The 23,339-nt window shown below is 36.7% G+C and overlaps 1 protein-coding gene across 24 annotated transcripts in view; it reads right to left on the reverse strand.

Moving 5' to 3' along the window:
- Positions 1 to 23,339, reverse strand: part of CEP128 (centrosomal protein 128) — a 150,290-nt gene that overhangs the window by 99,760 nt on the left and 27,191 nt on the right. For 22 of the 24 annotated variants that reach the window (XR_008234534.1, XR_008234530.1, XR_008234533.1 and 19 more), the window contains 5 exons: positions 22,928 to 23,044; positions 12,906 to 12,992; positions 11,353 to 11,427; positions 9,971 to 10,103; positions 8,116 to 8,276 (listed from right to left, as the gene is read on the reverse strand). Coding sequence is in view for 16 of the 24 variants with exons in the window: in XM_052782897.1 (XP_052638857.1) it covers positions 8,116 to 8,276; positions 9,971 to 10,103; positions 11,353 to 11,427; positions 12,906 to 12,992; positions 22,928 to 23,044 (573 nt within the window). In the remaining 8 variants the exon portion in view is untranslated. The remainder of the gene's footprint in view (positions 1 to 8,115; positions 8,277 to 9,970; positions 10,104 to 11,352; positions 11,428 to 12,905; positions 12,993 to 22,927; positions 23,045 to 23,339) is intronic. The other 2 variants (XM_052782901.1, XM_052782905.1) reach the window with 2 other exon arrangements.

Raw genomic sequence — 23,339 nt, forward strand, 5'->3', positions numbered from 1 at the left:
CCAGAGCACTACTGAATATAGGTTCAGCACAGGCTGAAACTCGGATAGGGACTGGGTCAGACACTGTGAGAACCTATTCTGGTATTATAATCAAGTGTTGTACCACAGGGTTTTCATGATTTTTTGTTGGTTTATTTGGGAGGTTAGGTCTTTTTTTTTTTCATTAGCATTGAGGGTGAAATGCTGTGTTACTTGTGGGAAAGGAGTTGCCCTCATTAGGATGCCATATCATACAGAAGATAAAGAAAGTGCCACTAAAAGAAAAATAAATGAAAAACCTAACACAACAAACCTAAGTTCACTTTCAGCCTCCAGAGTTGTGGGATTTGAAGGAACTGGTCAAAGAGAAACATCAGTCCTTACCACAGACTACACCTTAATCCAGCTCCCAGGTCTGTTTAGATTTACAGTGCCCAGCACCCTCTTAGTGGTAGAGAAGTTGGAATTATCACAGATCTCAGTCTCCATCTTTGTTTTGGGAACACGTTTAAAATTAGTGCTTAAAGTTGTCAGCAGGCCCATGTCCAATGGAACATGTCTGAAAATATCCTCTTCAGTTCTGTATTACTGAAGCCTGGACAATGAGCTCAATTTCACAACCATGTCTGTGTACATTATTAACAGGGGTTCCACCAGAACTGCCGTCTCCTGAGCCTTTCAGGCTGCCCTTTTCTCCTGAGCCTTTCAGGCTGCCCTTTTACTATAGCAGGAGAATTTGGCAGAGTGATGCTTGCTTACCTTGCAGAAAATACCCCAATTTTCACACTCCTATCTTGGAATTACTCCTCTAGGTAATTCAGAATGTAAATATTTTAAGGATTTCTATGAGACAGGAATATAAAGACACATTTGTTTTGGGTTTTTTTTAAATATTCACCCAATTTTCTCCTTCTCAGTTGTGACTGTAGTAAACAAGAGTGAGATAATCTAAGAGAAAGGACAAGCAATGTCAGGAGATTGCACTTATTGGAATAAAAAAAAAAAAAGAAAAAATCACATACCTTGGACATCTGAGTTTCTCCTTCAAGTAGCAAGTTACTAAGCACCTGTGATTGCAAAAAAATTTCTAAGCAGATGAGAAATGCTGCTTTATAGATTAAGACTCCAGATTCCAAGGAGTATCTCACGTCTTTGGTGGCTGAAGGTCAGTCACACAGAGAACTCAGTGAGCTGCTCTGGATGCAATAGAAGCATGACCTGACACACTTTCTAGAGAGGTGTGCTGCTTACCAGGGGCTCATATCAGGGATGTCACCAAGAGACTACCAAGCCTCGTACAGTCCGCTGACTATTATCCGCTGCTGTTGTTTCACATGGGCACCAGTGATACAGCCAGGAGCAGTCTGAGGAGTATCAAGAAGGATTACAGAGCCCTGGCAGTGGCGGTAAGGGACTCTGGAGCACAGGTAGTTTTTTCATCAATCCTCCTAGTCAAAGGGGAAGGGGTTTGAAAGGGCCAGTAGACTCTAGTGAATCAATAAATGGTTACGTGACTGGTGCCACAGCCAGGGGTTTGGCTACTTAGACGATGGGACTTGCTTTGAGAAGCCTGGTCTACTGGGAGTCGATGGGGTCCATCTGTCAGAAAAGGGGAAGAGCATCTTCAGTCATAGGCTTGCTAAGCTGGTGAAGAAGGCTTTAAACTAAAGCTGACAGGGGAGGGGAACCTCAGTCCATCCCACTCCTACCAGTTTGATGCCAGTGCCAGCAATAGGTGCCCAGAGCCTGGAAAAGGATCCCAGGTCAGCAAGAGAGCACCTGAAGAGCAGCACAAAGGAATTCCAGCCACTCCAGCCAGTAAGTCACCTTCATCAGGGACCCAACTTAAATGCCTCTATGCAAACGGATGTAACATGAAGAACGTACCAGAGGAGTTAGGGAAGTGCACACGCCTGCAGGGCTAGGATTTTATTGGCATCATGGAGACGTGGTGGGATGGCTCCTACGACTGGAGTGTTGGAATGGAAGGATATAGGCTCATTAGGAAGGACAGGCAGGGGAGATGAGGAGCTGGTCTATGTCAATGACCAGCTGGAGTGCATGGAGCTGTGTCTGAGGATGGATGAGGAGCTGACTGAGAGCTTATGGGTCAGGATTAAAGGGAGGGCAGGGACATGTGACATTATAGTGGGGGTCTGCTACAGGCCACCCGACCAGGAAGACTGAGCAGATGAGGCCCTCTACAGACAGATAGGAACAGCCTCGCATTCACAAGACCTGGTCGTCATGGGGGACTTCAACCACCCCGATATCTGTGGGAGGGACAACATGGCAGGGCATAAGCAATCCAGGAGGCTCCTGGAATGCGTGGATGATAACTTCCTTCTCCAAGTGATGGAGGACCCAACGAGGAGAGGTGCTATGCTGGACGTTGTTCTCACCAAAAAGGAGGGGCTGGTGGGGAATGTGAAGCTCAAGGGCAGCCTTGGCTGCAGTGACCATGAAATGGTGGAGTTCAAGATCCTTAGGGCAGCAATGAGGGCGCACAGCAAGCTCTCTACCCTGGACTTCAAGAGAGCAGACTTTGGCCTCTTCAGGGATCTGCTTGGTAGAGTACCATGGGGTACAGCCCTGGAGGGAAGAGGGGCCCAAGAAAGCTGGTTAATATTCAAGGATCACCTCCTGCAAGCTCAGGAGCAATGTATCCCAACAAGGAGGAAGTCAGGCAAAAATGCCAGAAGGCCTCCATGGATGAACAAGGAGCTCCCGGACAAACTCAAACACAAAAAGGAAGCCTACAGACAGTGGAAGCAAGGACAGGTAGCCTGGGAAGAATACAGAGAAATTGTCCAAGCAGCCAGGGATCAGGTTAGGAAAGCTAAAGCCCTGATAGACTTAAATCTGGCCAGGGAAATCAAGGGCAACAAGAAAAGCTTCCATAGATCCATTGGTGATACAAGGAAGACTAGGGAAAATGTGGGCCCTGTCTGGAAGGAAATGGGACACCTGGTTACCCGGGACATGGAGAAGGCTGAGGTACTCAACAACTTTTTGCCTTCACCATCAAGTGTTCCAGCCACACTGCCCTAGTCACAGAAGGCAAAGGCAGGGACCGGGAGAATGAAGAACTGCCCACAGTAGGAGATAAGGTTCAAGACCATCTAAGGAACCTGAAGGTGCACAAGTCCACGGGACTTGATGAGATGCATTCATGGGTCCTGAGGGAACTGGCGGATGAAGTTACTAAGCTGCTATCCATCATATTTGAGAAGTCGTGGCAGTCTGGGGAAGTTCCCACTGACTGGAAAAGGGGAAATATAACCCCCACTTTCAAAAAGGGAAAAAAGGAAGACCTGGAGAACTACAGGCCAGTCAGTCTCACCTCTGTGTCTAGCAAGATGGTGGAGCAGATCCTCCTGGAAACTATGCCAAGGCACATGGAAAATAAGGAGGTGATTAGTGACAGCCAACATGGCTTCACTAAGGGCAAATCGTGCCTGACAAATTTGGTGGCCTTCTACAACAGGGTTACAGTGTTGGTGGATAAGGAAAGAGCAACTGACATCATCTACCTGGACTTGTGCAAAGCATTTGATGCTGTCCCACACGACATCCCTGCCTCTACATTGGAGAGACGTGGATTTGACAGATGGACAACTCAGTGGATAAGGAACTGGTTGGATGGTCATGCTCAAAGAGCTGTGGTCAACGGCTCGATGTCTGAGTAGAGACCAGTGATGAGTGGCATTCCTCAGGGGTCAGTATGGGGACCGGTGCTGTTTAACATCTTTGTCGGCAACACGGACAGTGGGATTGAATGCACCCTCACCAAGTTTGCTGATGACACCAAGCTGTGTGGTGCAGTCGACATGCTGGAGGGAAGGGATGCCATCCAGAGGGACCTTGACAGGCTTGAGAGGTGGGCCCATGCAAACCTCATGAAGTTCAACAAGGCCAAGTGCAAGGTCCTGCACATGGGTCAGGGCAATCCCAAGCACAAACACAAGCTGGGCAATGAGTGGATTGAGAGCAGCCCTGTGGAGAAGGACTTGGGGTTGAGGTTGATGAGAAGCTCAACATGACCCAGCAATGTGCATCTGCAGCCCAGAAAGCCAACCATATCCTGGGCTGCATCAAAAGAAATATAACCAGCAGGTCAAGGGAGGAGATTCTCCCCCTCTACTCCACTCTCGTGAGACCCCACGCAAAGTACTGTGTTCTGCTAACAGAATCAAGGGAAAGGATTAGAATACTTATGTCAACTGATTCGCCACCAACATAACATCAAATACTCTCCTCCTGGCTTTAATATCTGAAGATTTTTATAAAACAGAATTATGTTTGTGGAGCACTTAAAAAACATCATTAAGATTAGTTACTAAATCCTGGGGTACAGCATATTAATGCTTTAGAGATCTGAATGCAAGTATTATTTTCAAAACTGATTAAAGTTTATCAGCCCTCAGACTGCAACAGCACCACAGACATTTCAATTGACAGGCTCTGGCTAGAGATGACACAGAACAGAGGTGATTAACAAACTCAAAAACAGATGCAACATTTGCCCCAAGTAAAACAGTTGCTCATCTAGTTTTCTACATATCCAACATCTCAATATGTAATCTAGCTTTCAACTTTCATAAGAAACTGGAAGCAGAGAAAGAGGCCGACATTTTCCAGTTAGAGCCTAGTTGTTTATCTGAAGTATAAACTAATTACCACAGGCACTAAACATGTGAATCTGCCACTGTTCTAGTAACTCACATTAGCTTGACTACACATACCATACTTTTGACCTGCATTTTCAACACCCAATTTAAAAACAAAATCACCACAAAGTGCAAAACAAAATTAATTCTAGGTATAGAAAACACAACACATAGTGTATTCAGTGCAACATTCCTTAAAATTTTATGAACATTTAAAATGTAACTGAGGATCACTCATTTGCTACAATTTACAGAACTAATGCCTTATATCACAGTTATGGGCAAACATTCTACACTGATAAGAATACAGAAAGCCACATTTCACCCCACCATACTAGTTTCACCTGTATTTTTCTCCTTCCTCTCTTTTTTCTGCCCTGTATCTCAGTGGCACAGTCACCAGATTCTTATGCTATGTAATCACACTGTTTGTCATTGTTATTGTTTTCAACAATGCTATCCAAATCATGCACCTAATTAATTCTCTATTTTTTCCTGAATGCAGACCTCAAATAATATTAATTTATTCATCACAATCTGATCTGCATCTCTTGCCAATCATATTGTATCTAACCATCAAGAAACATTAATCCAGAAGGTTTAGATTTTTCATGGAAGCATAAATTCTGTGAATTGAATAATCAAAGATGCATATATTCAATCAGTCAAGAAGTGTATTCAATTCAGTAAAAGGTATAATGCACAAAATCAGTTTCTTAAAGTGATGCCTCCTCCATATTTTTCCAAAGCCTGAACTGCTATTCATTCTGACAGGTAAAGGTTTATGTAAATATAAGATACAGATAAAATACCTTTTTTTTTTCCCCAGGTTGATATGTGATTTTAGATAGAAACTTGATCAAAGTGAATAGCATCTGTACATTTTAAATCTATCTGTAGCACTATTTCAGCATTTGAACTCCATTGGCATGGCAATACAGGCTGGTCTGCAAAGGTATTGATTTCTCTTACTTTGCAATAATATCTCTTTAAATTCAGAAAAGTGTTACTTGTTCATTTTCAGATATCTTAATTGGCTCATATAATGAAAATAATTCGCTAACAGTTTCATCTTTAGAGGATGAAAGCAGCCATAAAATGAATTTTAATGAGGATAAGATTGTCTTCATAAGACTGAAAGACTTGTATTACTGCAGAATTCTAATCTTAAATAAACAAATCTATAACTTTCCCGCAGAAAATTTGAAATATTTTAACAAACTGACTGTCTGTTGTTACGCTCTACTGGACAATACCATAAGACTACTTTGACCTAATTAGAATGAGAAAGAATTAGTAAATCAAACAATTTCACAAGCATGAGTCTAAAAACGCTTATGGAGAAACTAGGGTATTACATCTTTGTAATTTGTGTACTTTGTTTATTTCTTAGCCATAAGAGTCAGGTCATAATAGTCAGCTGTAACAGCCCCATATCTATATAGTTCCACGCAGAAAAAAATATATTTAAGATAGTTGCATACATTTGCAAGATCTTACAGAAGCATCCTCAGGTAAACTACAACTACTGAAATCAAAATTTTCTCTATTAAATTTAAAAATGAATTTAAGATTGAACTCACTTCTAAACATGAGTTTAAGAATATGATTATAATTTTTTCCATCCTCTCCATTTTACGTCATATTGTGAGTTTATGGCAATTATCAGGGATTAAAAGTACAACACACAACTCAAATTGTTGAAAACAATGACATTTAAATCAGTCAAAAGAAATTTCTAATATCACATGTACAACAGAGGCAAGTGCAGTTACATCCTCTCCCAAACATGACTGGTCACTTCCAACTGGGAATCAGACTATCTGATAGGAGCAGCTGTTAGAACAGGCTTGACAAAACGCTTTGTTAGTACCTAAGTTTAGAAATTCACATCCTTGCATTCCTTGATGTCTCATTAAAAGAAAAACACACTAGCTATTTTCCTGTTACTGCCTCTGTAGGAGAATGGCAGTGGGAAGCAGATAAGAAGTACAAAGTATTTTCTGTTGAGATAATCAGGGAAGTCAAATATTTCTAATTCAGAGCAATGACAATGACCCTGACTGAGCACTCTTCCATCAGTATTTTCACAGAGCAGGAAATTAGTATTAGAACATCATTCTGACCCTCAGAAAAGCATGTACTACAAGCAGAAATTTAAAAAAAAATTGGTTTTCTATGGGTTTTTATCCCATCAACTCCTGCCACCAAAGTAATTGGAATTTCTCAGGCCCCACAAAACAAAAAAAATAGCATGTTTTGGGTTAGTCTGGAGTTGTATTGGCCAGCTAGAACACAAATGCTGATGGGCAACAGGAAAAGATTTCTGCTTGCCTTACCCTCTATAGAAGCACTCTAGGGCTTTTTAAACCAGTTTAATGACCAATTTTCATAAAGCATATAGGAACTTATTTTGAGACTTCAATTTTTTCCAAATGTAATTTGATGTATTAGTTTGATTTAAATGAGCACAGAAGTTGACAAGAGAAAAGAGCAGCAGAAGCAAACTGAACAGGGTAGTCCTCTAAATCTATGAAAAGACAAAAAAAAAATTCCTACTTTTGAATTTCCAAAGAAAAGTACCTTCATTAGAAAAATAAACACAAAATACAAAACCCCTGGTTTACTGAATGCCCCAATACAAGTACAACAAATGTTAAGTAGTTGTCTACTGAAATCCTACATAGGGTTTTGAAAACATCCTCATTTCTCCTGACAGTCATGAAAGACAGTAGAAAACAGTCACTATTCAGGGATCTTGCTACCAATGACGAATCTAGATGAGATCCAAAAATATAGAAATGTCCTGTCTTAAATAAAAAGGCTACTGCCTCATAGCTCATTTCACATTCAAGGTAAAAGTCTTCTAACTAAAATTCCAGTGGCAGAGACTGCTATTATTCTTTTCACAGAGAAACACTTTAAATAGTATGTGTTTACCATAAATAAGAATACTAACACTTATTAATATAATTATTATATTGCATCTAATTGCTAAAAAAAGAGCAGTTATGATCTATTTTTGTTACTCTACTGCACTGTCTCATAGAACAAGGTATCCCAGTTTGTTTAAAGTTAAACTTTAGTTCTGAAGCATGATGGAATGGGGAATAAGGAAGTAAATACTAATTTATAAAAGTAATTCCGGAAACCATTATTAATGGCAACTGCTGATAAAATCAGATCACCTTTTCTTTGCACATGGGAAAGAAAAGTAATCCAAAATATGAATTCATGGGTAATAACAAATACCTTTTTTGGTTTATTAACGAGATGGGAGAGAAAAACCTCTACAAACTCATATCACCTTTCAAAATTATTTATCGAATAAACCAAGAGGAGCATGACAGTTACTCTTAGTTTTAAAGGTTACTCTCTGATCTGGCATATCACCTACCTTGAACGTATGGGAAATTATTTAAAAAAAAAAAAACAACAACCAAAACAACAAAAAAACCCAACTCACCTGTATGTGCATTACAAGCTGTGCTTTCTCCTTGTCCTTATGCTCTATGCATCTCTTTAGATCTTCTACCTCTGACATTACAGCATTATGACTCAGCTTTGCTTTAAGCTCCAAAATATGTTTCTCCAGTTCTTGCTTCTCTCTCTCATATCTTTCAGCTACTATAAAATGGTGAGAACAGAACAATAGGCCCACTAGAAACACCGACCTGTGGTAAATTATTTTTTTCTTATTTCTCTTTTGGCAATTTTCTTCTCTACTTGAGACTATTCTACAACTATTGATTTTGATCAGTGTAGCTGTGAAAAATGGCTATACCTATATCATAACCTTTTACTGAATGAGACAGTATTTCTGTTTAGCCAGTCATTTTATAGGGGTTTTCCTACCCCCTAAAAAAACCCCAAACCCCAAAACAACAGAACCCAATAAAATAAAAGAGGATGGAAGAAACAATGGAGAAATTCTGGTGTAAATGAAACTTGGCCACAAACTCCAAGGCCAAGATTTTATCCCACCAGAGTAATATCTCCTGATTTGGAAGTCACTCTATCTGTGAATTTTATGTCTGAATCCTACAACCACAATAGAATTTCTTGATAAGCGTAAACTGCAAATTTCCTCAATCAGAAATTCAAAGGTCTTTAGTCATAAACAACTACTAGAGGCAAAGAAAATCGCCATTTGTATTCTTCCCATGCATCTTTGAAGAAACAGAAATAACACAGTAAGCAGAAACACAACTGCATAAATTATATAAATATATGTGTATATCTTAACCTTCCAGTACATTTTTTTATTTTCTTCATATTTTTACAACAGTTTTTCATTTACAATTATAAAACAAATGGAAAAATTAAAATATGCTTTCAGTAACATGAAAGGCATATCGTTTCAAATAAATTCACTTTTAAGCAGATACATTAACATGACTGGAGAAAAACTACTAAAATTACTATTTCGTGTTACATTTCTGAAGCTAAGCCATGTACAAAATCTAGCCATTTTCCAGTGCTCTGTATAAGATTTGTAAAACAGGGAGTCAGAGTCCTATTTTAATAACTAAGATAATTCAGTAGCTGAAGTATGAAAATATAAAAATAAGTCATTCACAGAGATAATGGACTTGGAGTCACTATTCCTCTATTATCTTGAGTAATACATTTCTATGTTAATAAGGAGAAAGATAAAGACTTTCTCTAATGCCTTTTTGATTGTGTTTAAATACAGATAGATAACTAACAATGTAGTGAAGACCTTGCTAAAGTGATAATTTACTATGCAATTACATCTTGAAATTGTTTAAAGTATTTTTCACCTAAATGTCATTGTTCCATCTCTAAAATTCTAACATACTGCAAACAGAAGCCCTGACTGCATCATACTGGAAAATTTTCTTAACCTCTCTGGAACATGTTGTTACTCCTTAGAAAATCTACCAGAAATTCATCAGTCTTATCTACCAGCTATGTAAATGACTTTTCCTATGATTTTCAAGACGGCAGGATTTAAACTGAAAATGGACTGAAATGTAACATTTCAGAAAAATTATTACTTAAAAATATTTCAAATGTTTTTCTTCTGTAAAAACACTATCCACTTCACTGAAATTCTCTCTAATAATCTTCATTTGTTTTAACTATGCAAATTATGGTATTTTATCCTAAATTTTAACTCTCATTGCTATTTATTTGTTAATATTCAGGTGCCAGTACTTATCAACTTAAAGCTGACAAGTTAAATGGCTGTTTTTGTTGAAACAGTAGAAGAATTAGAATGCAACTCAAAGAAAGAATTAATGTCCAGGCTACCTAACTAATTTGCAGGCCTCTAGTGCAAAGTATGAGAGTTCTACCTGTTCTAATTCTCCTGTCATCATCTTGTACATCCTGGCAGCTCTGGTGGTGCATAGCAACATGTGAAATTTGATGTTGCAACTCTACACGGTCTTCTTCTGCTCTCAAAAGTTGGGAACGAAGATCCTCAATCTAAAATGCATGTACAAGTATCAAATGTTTAATGAAAAACAGAATAAAAGAGTAAATAGCATACTTTTATTAAACACTACAAAAACCAAAAAAGACTATACATAATTAACATTTATAAATAAATCTCAAGAGTAATGCAGATTGTAAACAAAAAGACAGATTACTTCCTAATTATAGGCCACAAACTGATTATTCAAAATTAAAGCAAACATTTATGTTGACCACAGATGAGGATTAATTTCTCTAGACCAAACAAAATGCTACCATTTTATATGTTGCAATTGTCTTTTTACATTGCTAGTGAAAATATCTATACAAATTAAATAGGCAATATATTTTATTTAAATTCTACTCATTAAAAATACAATGTGTTTATTCTTAAGAAACATAGGGGCTTTTTTACATTTTTCCTTTCTATCATATACAGTCTAGCACTTACAAAGATGACATTGTGTATAGGAAAATAAAGAAGATATGACATGCTAAAATTGAAGGAATATAGCTCAAACTCATATTACCCATATGTGATATAGCACTATATTCTATGCACAGTGAGTTAAATTCAAAACAGTAATAAAGCCAACTCAAACTTCTGCTAGATACACAAGTCAAATGACTAAAGCTAACAGATAAGTATGCCAATTGCCTCCTCCCTATTTATTTCAATCTTTTTCCCCAGCTCCTCTGAAAGAAGGAAGGATTAAAAAAGTTTAGGAAAAACGACACTTTTCTAAAGCTATAATCCAGGTTCCTGCAACTTCTAGATTTAATCATATGTGCATCAACAGGTATTGTTTAGAGCACACTTTTTTCAGGTGTTTGGTTTTTATATATTTTTATCACATGTTAGTATACAATACAGCAAACACTTCTAGAACACTGGTTTATCTGAATTCACCAACTATAGCATGTGCTTTGCATAACATAATTACCAATACAGAAGTTGTTCTAAAGAATACTATGAAGGGCAGTTACAAATAATGTGTTTATGTACTTTAAAAGTACCATAACTACTACGACTACTATAATCATTATATATTAACATGTATACCTAAAAATTCAGAAAGCAGAAAAAGTATAATGAGAGCTCAGTCCACATATTTTAGACTCTTAATCCTGTCTTTCTGCACCTCCTTTTTCCCTTCCCAAAACAATGTTATCAGAGTATAAGATAGCAAGATTAAGCAAAAAGACTCAGACACAGCCTAATATGAAAACTTTAGGATTTTCACCACATCAAAGCAGTTACCTGATGCAAAAGAGCTTCTCTACTGCCTTCCGATTCATTCAGCTTTTTCCGGGACTGCTCCAATTCCTGCTCAAGCTTTCATTACAGAAGATGATGAAAAAAGAAAAGCAATGTATGCATCATAGTACAAAAGTGTATTTTAACTATTTAATTTTGGCACAAATTAATAGATATAAGCATCTCTTTAAAATGAAGTATAATAGACACAATATTTTTATTTGTCCAAAATTTTGAAGCAAACTTTCATTTGTACTAAATCCGTGCTATATTTGTTTAAATTACATAAAGAGAATTTAACTTACAGTCTATAATTTTTGTACAATATTCTATATCACATGAAGATACAAAGTGGTATATATAATCCAAAACAAAAAAGCATAAAAGCAAAATTTTACTGGGTTAAAAGTAAAAGAAAGGAAGATAAACTTTTTTTAAAAGTTTCAAAAACATTGTCCCTGGATTTGAAACAATTAAAAATAAAAATGACTTAACATTTGAAGTCACCTTTGCTACACAGTTTATTCATAGAAGTGTTAAAGATGACATGCATTGGTAGAACTGGTAATTGGTAAAGTCAGTGTTTTTTCTGTGTTGTACAAGAGGTATTTGGATTATTCCAGAAACAAGATGACTGAAAAACTGAAGTGCCCAGAATTCCATACAATTAGAATTTTTCCTAAAAATATTATATTAACAGAATTTTAAAATGTTTAATCAGAAATAGTCAGCACACTGATGACCATTTAGAAAAAAAAACAGAAAACAAAAGCTACAAAATATTGTCTGACTTCTACCATAAATAGTTCAAAGATCACAAAGATCCACATGGAAATAAATATAGTTTTCAACAGCAGAAATTGTTGCAGAGATAGCGATCTCAAAGAGGATGTTGAGAGGCTAGCAAATGGGCAAAGTAAACAGGACCAGCATTAATGGAATGGAGACAGTAACATAACATAAACCACTACATAGACGGTTTAGCGTAAAGGGGTATAACTTTGAAAGTATCGACAAAAAGGCTAAACTCGATGTAAGAGGGAAAAAGCTAGAAAAGATGACCCTAGCATCCAGCCAGAACAGAAATATAAGAAAGATTGTTTTATATGAACACAAAGAGAGCAGTATGGCAACAGATAGTTCAGTAAGAGTAATTAGTAATAACCATGGTGCAAAATAACTAGCATGCGTTAGCTGCAGGGATGAAGAAAAGTTGCATCTTTGAGCTGCTGCAAATAAGCAACAGCAGACTATGTATAAATTCAGAGACAAATCAGAGAAAGAAATCAAGGATAATCCCCAAGTTATAAACTTGTCTGCCTGGCAGGATGGAAGAATCATTAGAAGTAACACACTATAACTAAAGAGCTTTGAAGGAAAGACAGAAGTTCAGCATAGCTATATTTACAGTGCCTCTGATGCAAAGAAATCCCTTGTTATCTTAAAGACTAAAGAAAGTTTTATCCTGTTGGTTTCTCTGAAAAAGGAAGCATATACTGTAATATATGACACTGTAACTTATTTAAAACCAAACAAAGGAGAAAATTAAGTCTTACTTGGTTCTTTTCACTTTCATATCTCACAAGTTTATTTTTCATGAGTTCTTCTGTTTCATCTGCTTTAGCATCTTGCTTCCTTAAAGCCTTTAGAGGGGAAAAATACATTGTGAACTTCATTATAAAAGTTACAGAAGTCGTCTTTGTAAGTCTGTTAAAATGAAAGAATCTGATATATTTAAGAAAGAAGACCTAGACAAATGCTTTCCGACTATGTCTAATATTTCCATATGGAGCCAATGTATATTGTTATGAAAAAATAAATATAAGTCCATGCATATATAAACATACCCATGCACAGAACAGGGCCAAATACAAAGTCAAAACTAGCACTAACATCCTTCCAATGTATAGAGCTCCACATGCTCAAGGCTGACCCCAAACACTTTGAGATGAAGGTCTAAGAGGCTCAAGAGATGCCCTATAGATAAGCTATGAACATATCAGGTGAAAAGAATATATTCTCTAATATGAAATATGCATGATATGAAATACAATGCACTGTAGTAAGGAAAACACTACCATAAGGTTGTGTTGGAAGCCAAAAAGGAAAAGGTTATTTTTATTTAAATCTGGACAGATGCTTAGAATGGCAATATTAAGACAGAATCAACTGAAACTCTCCTGATCAAAAGTATCTGACATTATTGTGCCCTACTTTGGGGGGGGGGGGAATCCATGGGGACCTTTCCTGTCCCCCCCCCAAACTGAAGTATGTAAAAACACTTGTGTACATTTTCTAAAGCATCTTACAAAAATAAAATTGCCTTGAATATCATTTTCAAAATCTTTTCCCTCTGCAAACCAACACTATTTGCAGAACACAGCCAATCGCTGGCAAAGGAATGCATTAGACATCACAGACATTAACGACACATACAATTTGCAACATACACAACCCAAGTTTGGATATCTCAAGCCATAACAATGTCATTGGCTCATCTTAAATATCACTTAGACACACCAGCTGAGAGAGATCACTAGTCATACTGACAGAATTTGCTGTGAATTTGAGTAACTGTTAAAAAATCTTGGTTCTTTGCTGCGCAACATGACCAAGCAGTTTTCACACTAGCCACAAATCAATTAGAGAGCTTAGCATACACCTTTTACTTTCATCCAATATCATGAAACATAAGTACATCTATTCCTTCCACCATTACTTGCTAAAACTACAACAGAAACACATAGCCTGCCCAGAAAGAAATGTCTTTTTCCCAGTCTGTTTTACCTGAGCAGCATTTTTATGTTACATTTTAAAGGAATATCTCCTTAAACAAATATCCCTGAAATTTGCCCCTATAATTAGTGCAATTTCATTCAGTTTTTGAAGATTTTCTCTGCACTCTATACTGGGGAATGATTTCACTGTATGAAAACAGAAGGCAAGATATTAATCAACCTCAGCGAAGCCAGGCATTCAGCTTTAGAAGTTTTGCTTTTAAAAGTAGCTTTGTGGAGAAAATAAATGGATTTATATACTTATCTCAGTCTTATATCCTCACCTGAGGAAACATAAGGGTTTCAGTATAGTTTGGACTACTCTCCTGCTTGAACAGTTTACACTGAAAACTGAGATTGTGGAAGATATTCATCATAACTATGCCACTGAAAATATTATGCTACATAAAGAATTACACTTTTAATCTTACCGATTCATAATCGGTTACTCTAATATCTAAACACATTTAAGATATTTCTCTAAGTATTCAGTACAGATTCAAATCTATCATTCCAGTCAACTATAAAACTCAACACTGCACACAGACCTGACTCACTCCTGTTTTACTCAAAAAGACTCTAGGGAGAACTCCCCAAAAGCTACCTGAACAAAAGTCAAAGAAGATCATCACTTCAGCTAATGCCATTATTGCACAAGTTTGGGATTTTTTTAATGGCAGGAAGTACCAGTTCAGAACAGTCTGCTAGGGATATATGATGTGTACTAACTGAAATTAAGCTTCATTTTTACTAGCAAAATTAGAAGCTCTGTTATATACAGTCAACTGTATGGCAACCTTATTTTTGGCAGTAAATTAATAACTAATATAGGACCAAAAATGCATGTTTTCATGTGCAGATTTTGCTAGACATGCCAGTATCATAAGGAAAATATTAAAGCCGGGCTGGAATTAGAAATACTAGGAAAATTTTCAAAGATTTCCCTACCAAAGGCAAAAAGTATGTCTCTGCATCAGTAGTACATCCTAATTCCCAGAAGAAACTACAGAAATTAATATGCCATTTCAACTTATCAGGGTCACTGAATGATATTTAGGCTATTAAATAGCAATAACTTCAAACAAAAAGGCAGTCTTTCCTATCACTGATACTACAAATATTATGTTCAGTTTTATTTTCTGTATATTGTAAAAATAGCCCATAACTATTTCATTTTTAAGAAAAAAACAGTTCACATGTATATATATAATCTCAGAGTTAAATTACTACAAAAAGAATGTGATGTTACAATAAATTAAACATGTGCACTGCTTCAACTGTGAAACATGCATTTTTCCAGTAAGTGCTGTAGGCAATCAGTTAACCAATCAAAATGTCATTAAGAAATGGAAACATCTGGTCATCCACAGCCAGACAAACATCAGCTGTTACTGACAATTCAGAAACTGCATAGGTAGAAGTTAATTCTATGTTTTTCCTCCTTCTTGTACTCCTTTTTAAATAATTCTCTCTCACTGGTTTGTTCCACTCTTGTTTGTTCTCCACTAAAGGTTTTTCTATGTAAGGTTTCTCTTGAGAAAGGAAGAGTTAAAGAAAAAAAAAATACCATATAAAGATTCAACTGATTCTTTGATTTCATTTGTTGTCTCCAAAGAAGCGGTTGGGGAAGTAAAATGTCAAAAATGGGAACTAGGAAGGGGATGCTGAGAACAACAGTTCCAACACACGCTCCTCCCTGATGGCTCACAAGCAGCAGGCAGATGTTGCCCAGGAGAGATCTGCCTGGCAATGCTGAAGCACCAAGGAACAGGAACAGGCCTACAGTCATTAGGATTCCCCCACTAAGATCCTCCTCGTGAAAGCATTAATGTCCAGGATGGCCAGGAGGAGGCTGACAAGGAGGTTGATGAGGCCTTGGAGGGGGCAGGCATGGAGGAGGCCACAAGGAAACAGAGAACTTCCATGTAAAGAGGTCTTCACAGCATGGTTTCAGGATGGACAAGCTAGTAACAAAAGGTTACACTGCCTGCCTAGGCGGTTAGAAACAGGCTTTTGTCCCTGACAGACTAGATGAACTTTGGATTTGACCCAGTAGAGCAATTTTTACAGGTCTTTTTGAAGAGCTCACTAGCATAAGACAGTATTAGAATACTAACGTACCTGGTACACCCCAGCTCAACATACCTCATCCATATATAGTATATCAAACCCCAGAACTTCAAATAGATAAAATAATTTACTCACTGCTAGACAGATATTTTTTATTATATATGGGGAAAACTATGTGGAGGCCTCTGTAACAACAGTTCTCAATCTTTCCAGCTTATGAAAATCTTCTAATAGCAAATCATAACTTTTACTGCAATTTAAGCACACTAACTTTTCTTAGGGCTTGGGGTTTGGGTTTTGTTTGGTTTTGTTTTTTTAAATAAAACCAGTTTATTTGAAAGTAATGCACAGACCACAAACTGAAATTTGCTCTTTCAAGGTGAGACTGATCAGTGAATTATATTCATACTAGCAGAAATACACAAGCAGACCAGCCTCATGCTATACTTTAAGGCAAAAATGTACCACATCCTAATCTGAATGAAAATTCTTTCCCTAACTTGCTACATTAGCAGCTAGCATGGGTCCACGTATGCTACCTAGACACACCAGCCAGGCATTTAAGACAGACTGCCTAGATATTTCAGTGACATATATATGAGACTTGCTCATGTTCCAAGACAGAGTCAGATTCAAACTACAATTAAAACAGAAACCATTATCCACAGGTGGCATACCACAGAGCCAAGGAGCAAGTATCAACGATGCATTAAAACATCCAGATGGTTCAGAGCACAGATTAAGTTTATGTTTGTCTAAAAAGATCAGAGAAAAAGACATGCAAAAAGAGAATTTTCAATAATGCTTTTGACCAGCAGTCTACCCCACTCTCTGTTGAAAGACCACCAGACTCTTGCACTGCACAGTATGTGCAGTGGGAGGCAAACAGAATCTAAGTATCCAGTTGCACAAAGAAAAAGGAAAAAATGCTTCCTGGCCTATCCAAGTTATTAGCTTAAGACATAACTATAGTCATTGCCTTACCACAGTCAGTGGGTTCAAAATGTTCTATAAAGATGATTCTGTTCATCTAAAGCGTGCAAAATATGAACACACAGACTCATTTCACCAGAATCCAAGCACAGGAATTAGTAAAGCCATCCAGGACACCCACTGCGTATAAAAACTGTTTAAAGCCCATTTTTAAGAATGATACTTGATCTTGTTTTAGAAAATGGATGCATAAATGCAAACAAACAGTACAAGGTATTTGCATATTCATGTTCAAAATAAAGCACTGAAGAATCTCAAAATAGTTTTAGTTTACACAACAAATGTATTTTATTAAAGCAACTCATATATACGTGTCAGTAGCACTGGGAAGATGAGTATATTTGTTCTCCTTTCTAATCAGAAACATGTTTGTATCAGAATATAGAAGAACATGAAGATGTATGATTTGCATGAATTTGTTTGCTAATTGCAATTTTCTAATTTGCAGTAATTGCTGTTTAAACAGATAGTGTTTAAACACACCAATACACACTAAGTTAAAAGATACATAAAAACATAGAGAAAATAATTTTTATCCAGCCACACGCAGCACATACAGACTACAGATTCAAAATAATAACACAAATTTAGATGTTAAAGATGCAAAATTTTATACGACAAGCTTTCTTTATGGTCAGTATACAACTAGATATCTTGGTTAATAATCAGTCTATAATAGTAGTGCAATACAAATAAAAAGTTTGCACATCATAAAAAAGACAGACAGAAAGACAAGACAGACAAGAGAAAGACTGAAACAAATGTATCATCGTGTTCAATTAGGCCCTGAAAATATATAATTTAATAACTGAGATTTAGGAAGATGATTCTCTTAAGATGGTAAAATACTGACAAGTAGTGGTCAGTTACAGGCACTGCACTTTCCTTAAAATTAATAACTATTAACATTTAAACCTCACAAGATTTCTTAATTAAGGCATCTACTGATCAGATCCAAGTCAAATTTGCTTTTATTTGGTTTGAAATGTATAACAGGCAAACTAATGAAACAATTGTCTCATTAAATAGCCACAAATACTTTAAATAGCATTTCTTTGTAAATCATTCAGACCGTATTAAATGACAGGATTTCAGAACTCAGTCCAAACCCTACCACCCTCCCATCCAGTAATGTTACTTGGGAAGCATCTTGGAGAAATAAAAGAGGACAGAAAAGGACTTTAATAGAATATCACATCCACACAATGATCACCACAAGACTGAGACCACTGAAGAGCTAAGAGTCCATCTCACTCATAATTCAAATTACAAAGGAGAAGAAACAGAATAACAAAGTAAAAAGCTCCTCTTAAAAATTATGTAGAAACACCCTTCATCCAAATAATAATTGCAGTAAAATATTTAATTATTTACTTTACTCTCACTAGGGTATGCAAAAGTACACAAAGCAATTCAAATACATTCTAACATACAGCAACTTAAGCTACAGAGATACACACCATGCCCTAGGAACATTTATATGTTACAAAGACTACTTCTGGACAGTACATACTGTCCACACGCACTTCAAGCTCTCAGATGGAAAGCTTTCTCCTAATCAGTATCTGTAGGAAACACGTCTACCCTTCTCTCTCCAACATGTTGTATTTGTATAAATGGAGGACCATGTCCTCACAGTCCTCAATCACAGAGTTATTAAAAGAAAGGGGCAACAGAAGATGATGGGCAACAGAAGACAAGGGGCAACTGGGCAAACGGCTATCACTTCTCAAAGAAATTCAGGTTAGTGATAACCAGCATTCTGCTCTTAAGGGACTGTCCATACCCATATTTACATGGGTGAATCCAAGCACTCCACTCCAAATGGAGTAGGGACCAAAAAATTCCAAGACCATCACTATCCAGGTTAGCATTATTATTGCAGACAAGTGTCATTAAAAGAAAATTAGAAAAATGAAACCTAAATTGCTACCGTCATCTCCAAGCCTTCTTGCAGAGAACCAGCACAGATATTTATTAGAGTTTACTGGCTCAGGTTTACCCCTGAGTGTGTTCATGATTGACCGGTGAAGGACATCTCATTTACTGGAAAGCAGCTTGCCTGCTTCTTCTGATACCCCTGGCCAAATATAAGCCACCACAAGAGGAACAGCTGATCAAAAAGCCAAGCTGCAGAAAAAGGCAACTAGCCTCTCCCTGTGTTGACTGCATTCATTAAGAGTATTTTCATCTACAACGTCCCCTAAGAATCTTTGAGTGAGTACACACTGCTATGTATGTACTGAATGAAAGATCTACCTTTTTCAGTAGCCAGTCCTCAGCATCATTCTGTATATCCCATGAGAGATCAAAGGAGTGCACTAATGAGACTCCTGCAGTCTTGCAGAGACTCTGCAATAGCTGAGTATCAAAGCAGCATGAAAGAACATATTTCACAATAAGGAAGAAAGCCAGTGATGTCATATATTGTGTTAAGAAGTTGCTGTTCTTAAGGTACAATATAGTCACACTTCAACTGTAAGGCAGTGAAGAAATAAGTAAGCTTCCACACTGGAGTCTCTGAGAATCTCTGTTCTTGAAAATTCTCTCACCTATCAAGCAATCTTTATGGCAAATGCTACCACCAAGCGATGGATGACCAGTAAGAAAAAAGTTAAATGACATCAGATATTTTACACAAAATCCAATGATTCTTAGCAGGAATTTTATTATTTTATTTATCTTCTTTTAAATAATTACCTTGTAGGCTTTGCTGAAATTGCCTACTTAAAATAGAGCATATTTTTTTAAAAAACATAAAAAATAGTGTAAACTATTGAGTTTTTCTAACAACTTTGCTCAGAGATCTTTAAAGCCAAATTTGTCTATAGTACAGAAAAATAAAAAATACCTTAGCAAAATACATCAAACAATTACACTGATGCAAGTAATGAACAAATCAACAAGAAGCCACCTACTACTCAGCTTGAAAACATATTGTTGAAATAACAACCTTTTTAAACTATTCATATTCATAAATCTTAAATACTTCATGGTCATAAATTACATTATTTATTCTATTTGGTTTGCCATAGTGAATCTATTCATCTGTAACAGCACATATATAAAGAAAAAAATTTGAAAACAAAAAACAGAAGCTCAAAAACTCAAATCTGCTACACCCAATCCTCAGACTGTTTTGGCTCTGTCATTTTTTCCTGTTTGTTTTTAATTTGAGATTAGATCAGTTCTAAACTTTTTGCCTCCTTAGATATTCTTATATTCCTATTTCTTCTAAAATTTATACTCCATAACAAAGTAATTTTCTTCACAAAGCTTTTCCACACAGCAGCCTCTCAGGACAATAGTACACAGAGAGGCAGCATGCACAGGATCCAGATTATTTTGCTCTCAAAACCAAGCATTTTTCAAAAGGTAGGATGCAAGGTGGTCCAATCTGCCAATGTGAGAGCATCAAGAGATGTTGAACCATCCCTGATAAATACAAACACCATCCAGAAGTGAGACCATTTTCTACCTAGAGAAGGACAAATTAACATGAATGTTCAATGGGGAAGGAAGATGGGACAGCTGGATGGAAGCTTGTAATAAGGGTCTGAGATCTAAGGTCCTTAGCAATACTGAAGTCTAAAGATACCTGGGATGTAGGACGTTGCAACTCTGTCACAAAGATGTTCTCCAAGCTGTTAAGACAGCTATGAGAGAAGAAGTAGCAGGAAGAGGACATACTGTTTGTTGCTACCGGGAGCATAATGGAAGTCTGTGTTTCAAGGGCGATACTGTCTCCATATTCCTCTGTAATCTGTCAAAGAAAGATTACCTAACACCTATTGAAAGAAGCTCTCTTCTACACTTGTCATCTGACACCACCAGGTTCTATTTAGCATGTTAGAGGTCAGAAGTCCCTGAAAAATCCATAATTCATGCAACAGGGGTAATCTATGTTTTATTGGGATTTCTAAATACAGTGACAAGAGTCCAGTCCAGGAAATCCAGTCATGACTGAGATCAGCCACCCAGAAGGACAATTTGGAGATATAAGCCCCTGCTTGAGAGAGTGAAGATAATCATCAAGAACGTGATTCTCCTCCAAGTAGCAACATCTATGAATGTATGGCATATGGAATAAGCCTGTTCCAGTCAGGATTGGCTCTGAATCTTGGCTTGGGCAAATTCCTCATAGTAAAAGTTTACCAAGCAGACTAATAGGTGTTGAGCTTTCCTGTAAACTGAGAATGAGGACTACATACTGAAGTTTTGAACAGTGGTGTCAAAAAATCTTTTAAATAGAAAGGGTCTCCTCAAGAAAAATTATTTACAAAAATATGCACAGAGCAAAATAGAATTTGCAGGAGAAAGGATTAAAATGTCTTCATCTACAGCTGAACAGCTTAGGGGAATGGAAGGTCGGGGAGGTACTTTAGTATTTAATAGTAATTTTGCATGAAATTCAAAAGATGAGCTACTAGGAAAAAAGGTATCCAGCTTGAGGGCTAATGATCACATAGCCAATCATATGAAAGTCTTTGAAATGAATTAAGTGAATGAATTCAAATGTAAGTTTTCCTTCTAAGGAAACCATGGTAGTGTCAATGTATCTTTAAAAGTCATTTTCCCTTTAAAAGGATAAAAAAAGATTGTTCCAATCTGCAGATAACACTATCAGATGACACCAACTCATTTCATTAAGCATTCCTCTACCAGACTGAAGGCACAACCAAAGAATGTAGAAATGGACGTAGGCATATTAAAGAGCAACGAAAACTGTAATAAAGCACTCTAGTTCTTTTCACCCCCTAGGACTCAATAGGGGGAAAAATGAACCAGTAACTCTTTCTGAAATACTAGCAGAAGCACTACAAGTATTTTGATAAACACTAATTTTTATCTATATCAAAACAGCATCTTATCTTCTTAAATATGACCTCTTTGAAGAGTTTCTATCCTTACATGAAATACAAAGCGTCAATCTAAATTAAGGTTCCTCAGTATCACTGCATAGTATAAACCAACTGCCTTCCAAAAGGCACGTATACTGTCACTAACATTAAAAGTTAAAAACAAGGAATTGCACATTTCTTCTCAACTATAATATTCTATTGCATAGTTAGAGATAACATTGCAAATCATATCTTAAGGGGAGTGAAATAAAAAGTTACACTATGTTAAGACACAGATTTTCCAAATAGCAGTAAAATCAGAACCAGAGATGTATTTTTCATACATTTCCTAAAACAAGCAGGAAAAAAGCTACAAGCTGTCTTGAATTTTAATTCATAATATAAACATTTGTATTTGTCTCCTACACAATATTTTATAACTCATCAGATACTGTTGAATGAAACTGTTTGAATAGCAATGAAAATCTGTCTGGCCACTACAGTGCATTTGATTGCTTGTTGAAATAAATTAAAAATAAACTGCTCACTGCAAGCAAAGTTTACATTTTTGAAAACAAAATGTTTTAATTCAGACAACCCAGTTAATGACTTGCTTTTGTTTGTTTGGGGTTTGAGGGAGGGCACAGGGGATGGATTCTTTTAAAGAATGTTTGTGCCAATTACCAAAAAGGTCTAAACATAGACAAGACAGTATCATGAAGAACAGAGACTGTACTTGTTATTATCTGGTCACCACAACAAGCGGAGCCAGACTGATACAGCTAAAAGAATGTGCCAAAGATATGAGCACTTTTGTCAGTTTGACAGGTACAGGCTCACAAAAGCAACATGTTCCTAACTTAATCCTGAATACACAGGAAGTTTTCATTTGCATACCTCTTGTAATTGAAAAGACATATGTCCCAGCTGGTCCTGGCGTCTTTCTACAAGCTGTCTTTCAGCACGCATTTCTTGTTCTATCTCCTGAAGTCTTCTCTCTACCCGTTCTGATACCTTCAAAAGGAAAAAAAAAAAAAAAAACAACAACGCTGCAGGAAATCAGTGCATGTTTTACCACATATTAAGATAACAATGGCAAAAAAAGGTAAATAGAGCACGGGGCAGAAAGAAGAATGAACACAACTTTTATTTTATTAAATAAGATTTAGAATGGTATAGAAAATATCTAGTTATAGCAGCGTGTACTCCAGAAGTACTCGAGCAGGGAACTGACCTGCTATCTTGCTAGCAATACCCTCCTTCAGGTATATGCATATTTTTCTCTACAGTGGCGGTTCTACTCAAGTGC

This window comes from Harpia harpyja, chromosome 3 (assembly GCF_026419915.1).
Source record: "Harpia harpyja isolate bHarHar1 chromosome 3, bHarHar1 primary haplotype, whole genome shotgun sequence".
Taxonomy (NCBI): Eukaryota; Metazoa; Chordata; class Aves; order Accipitriformes; family Accipitridae; genus Harpia; species Harpia harpyja.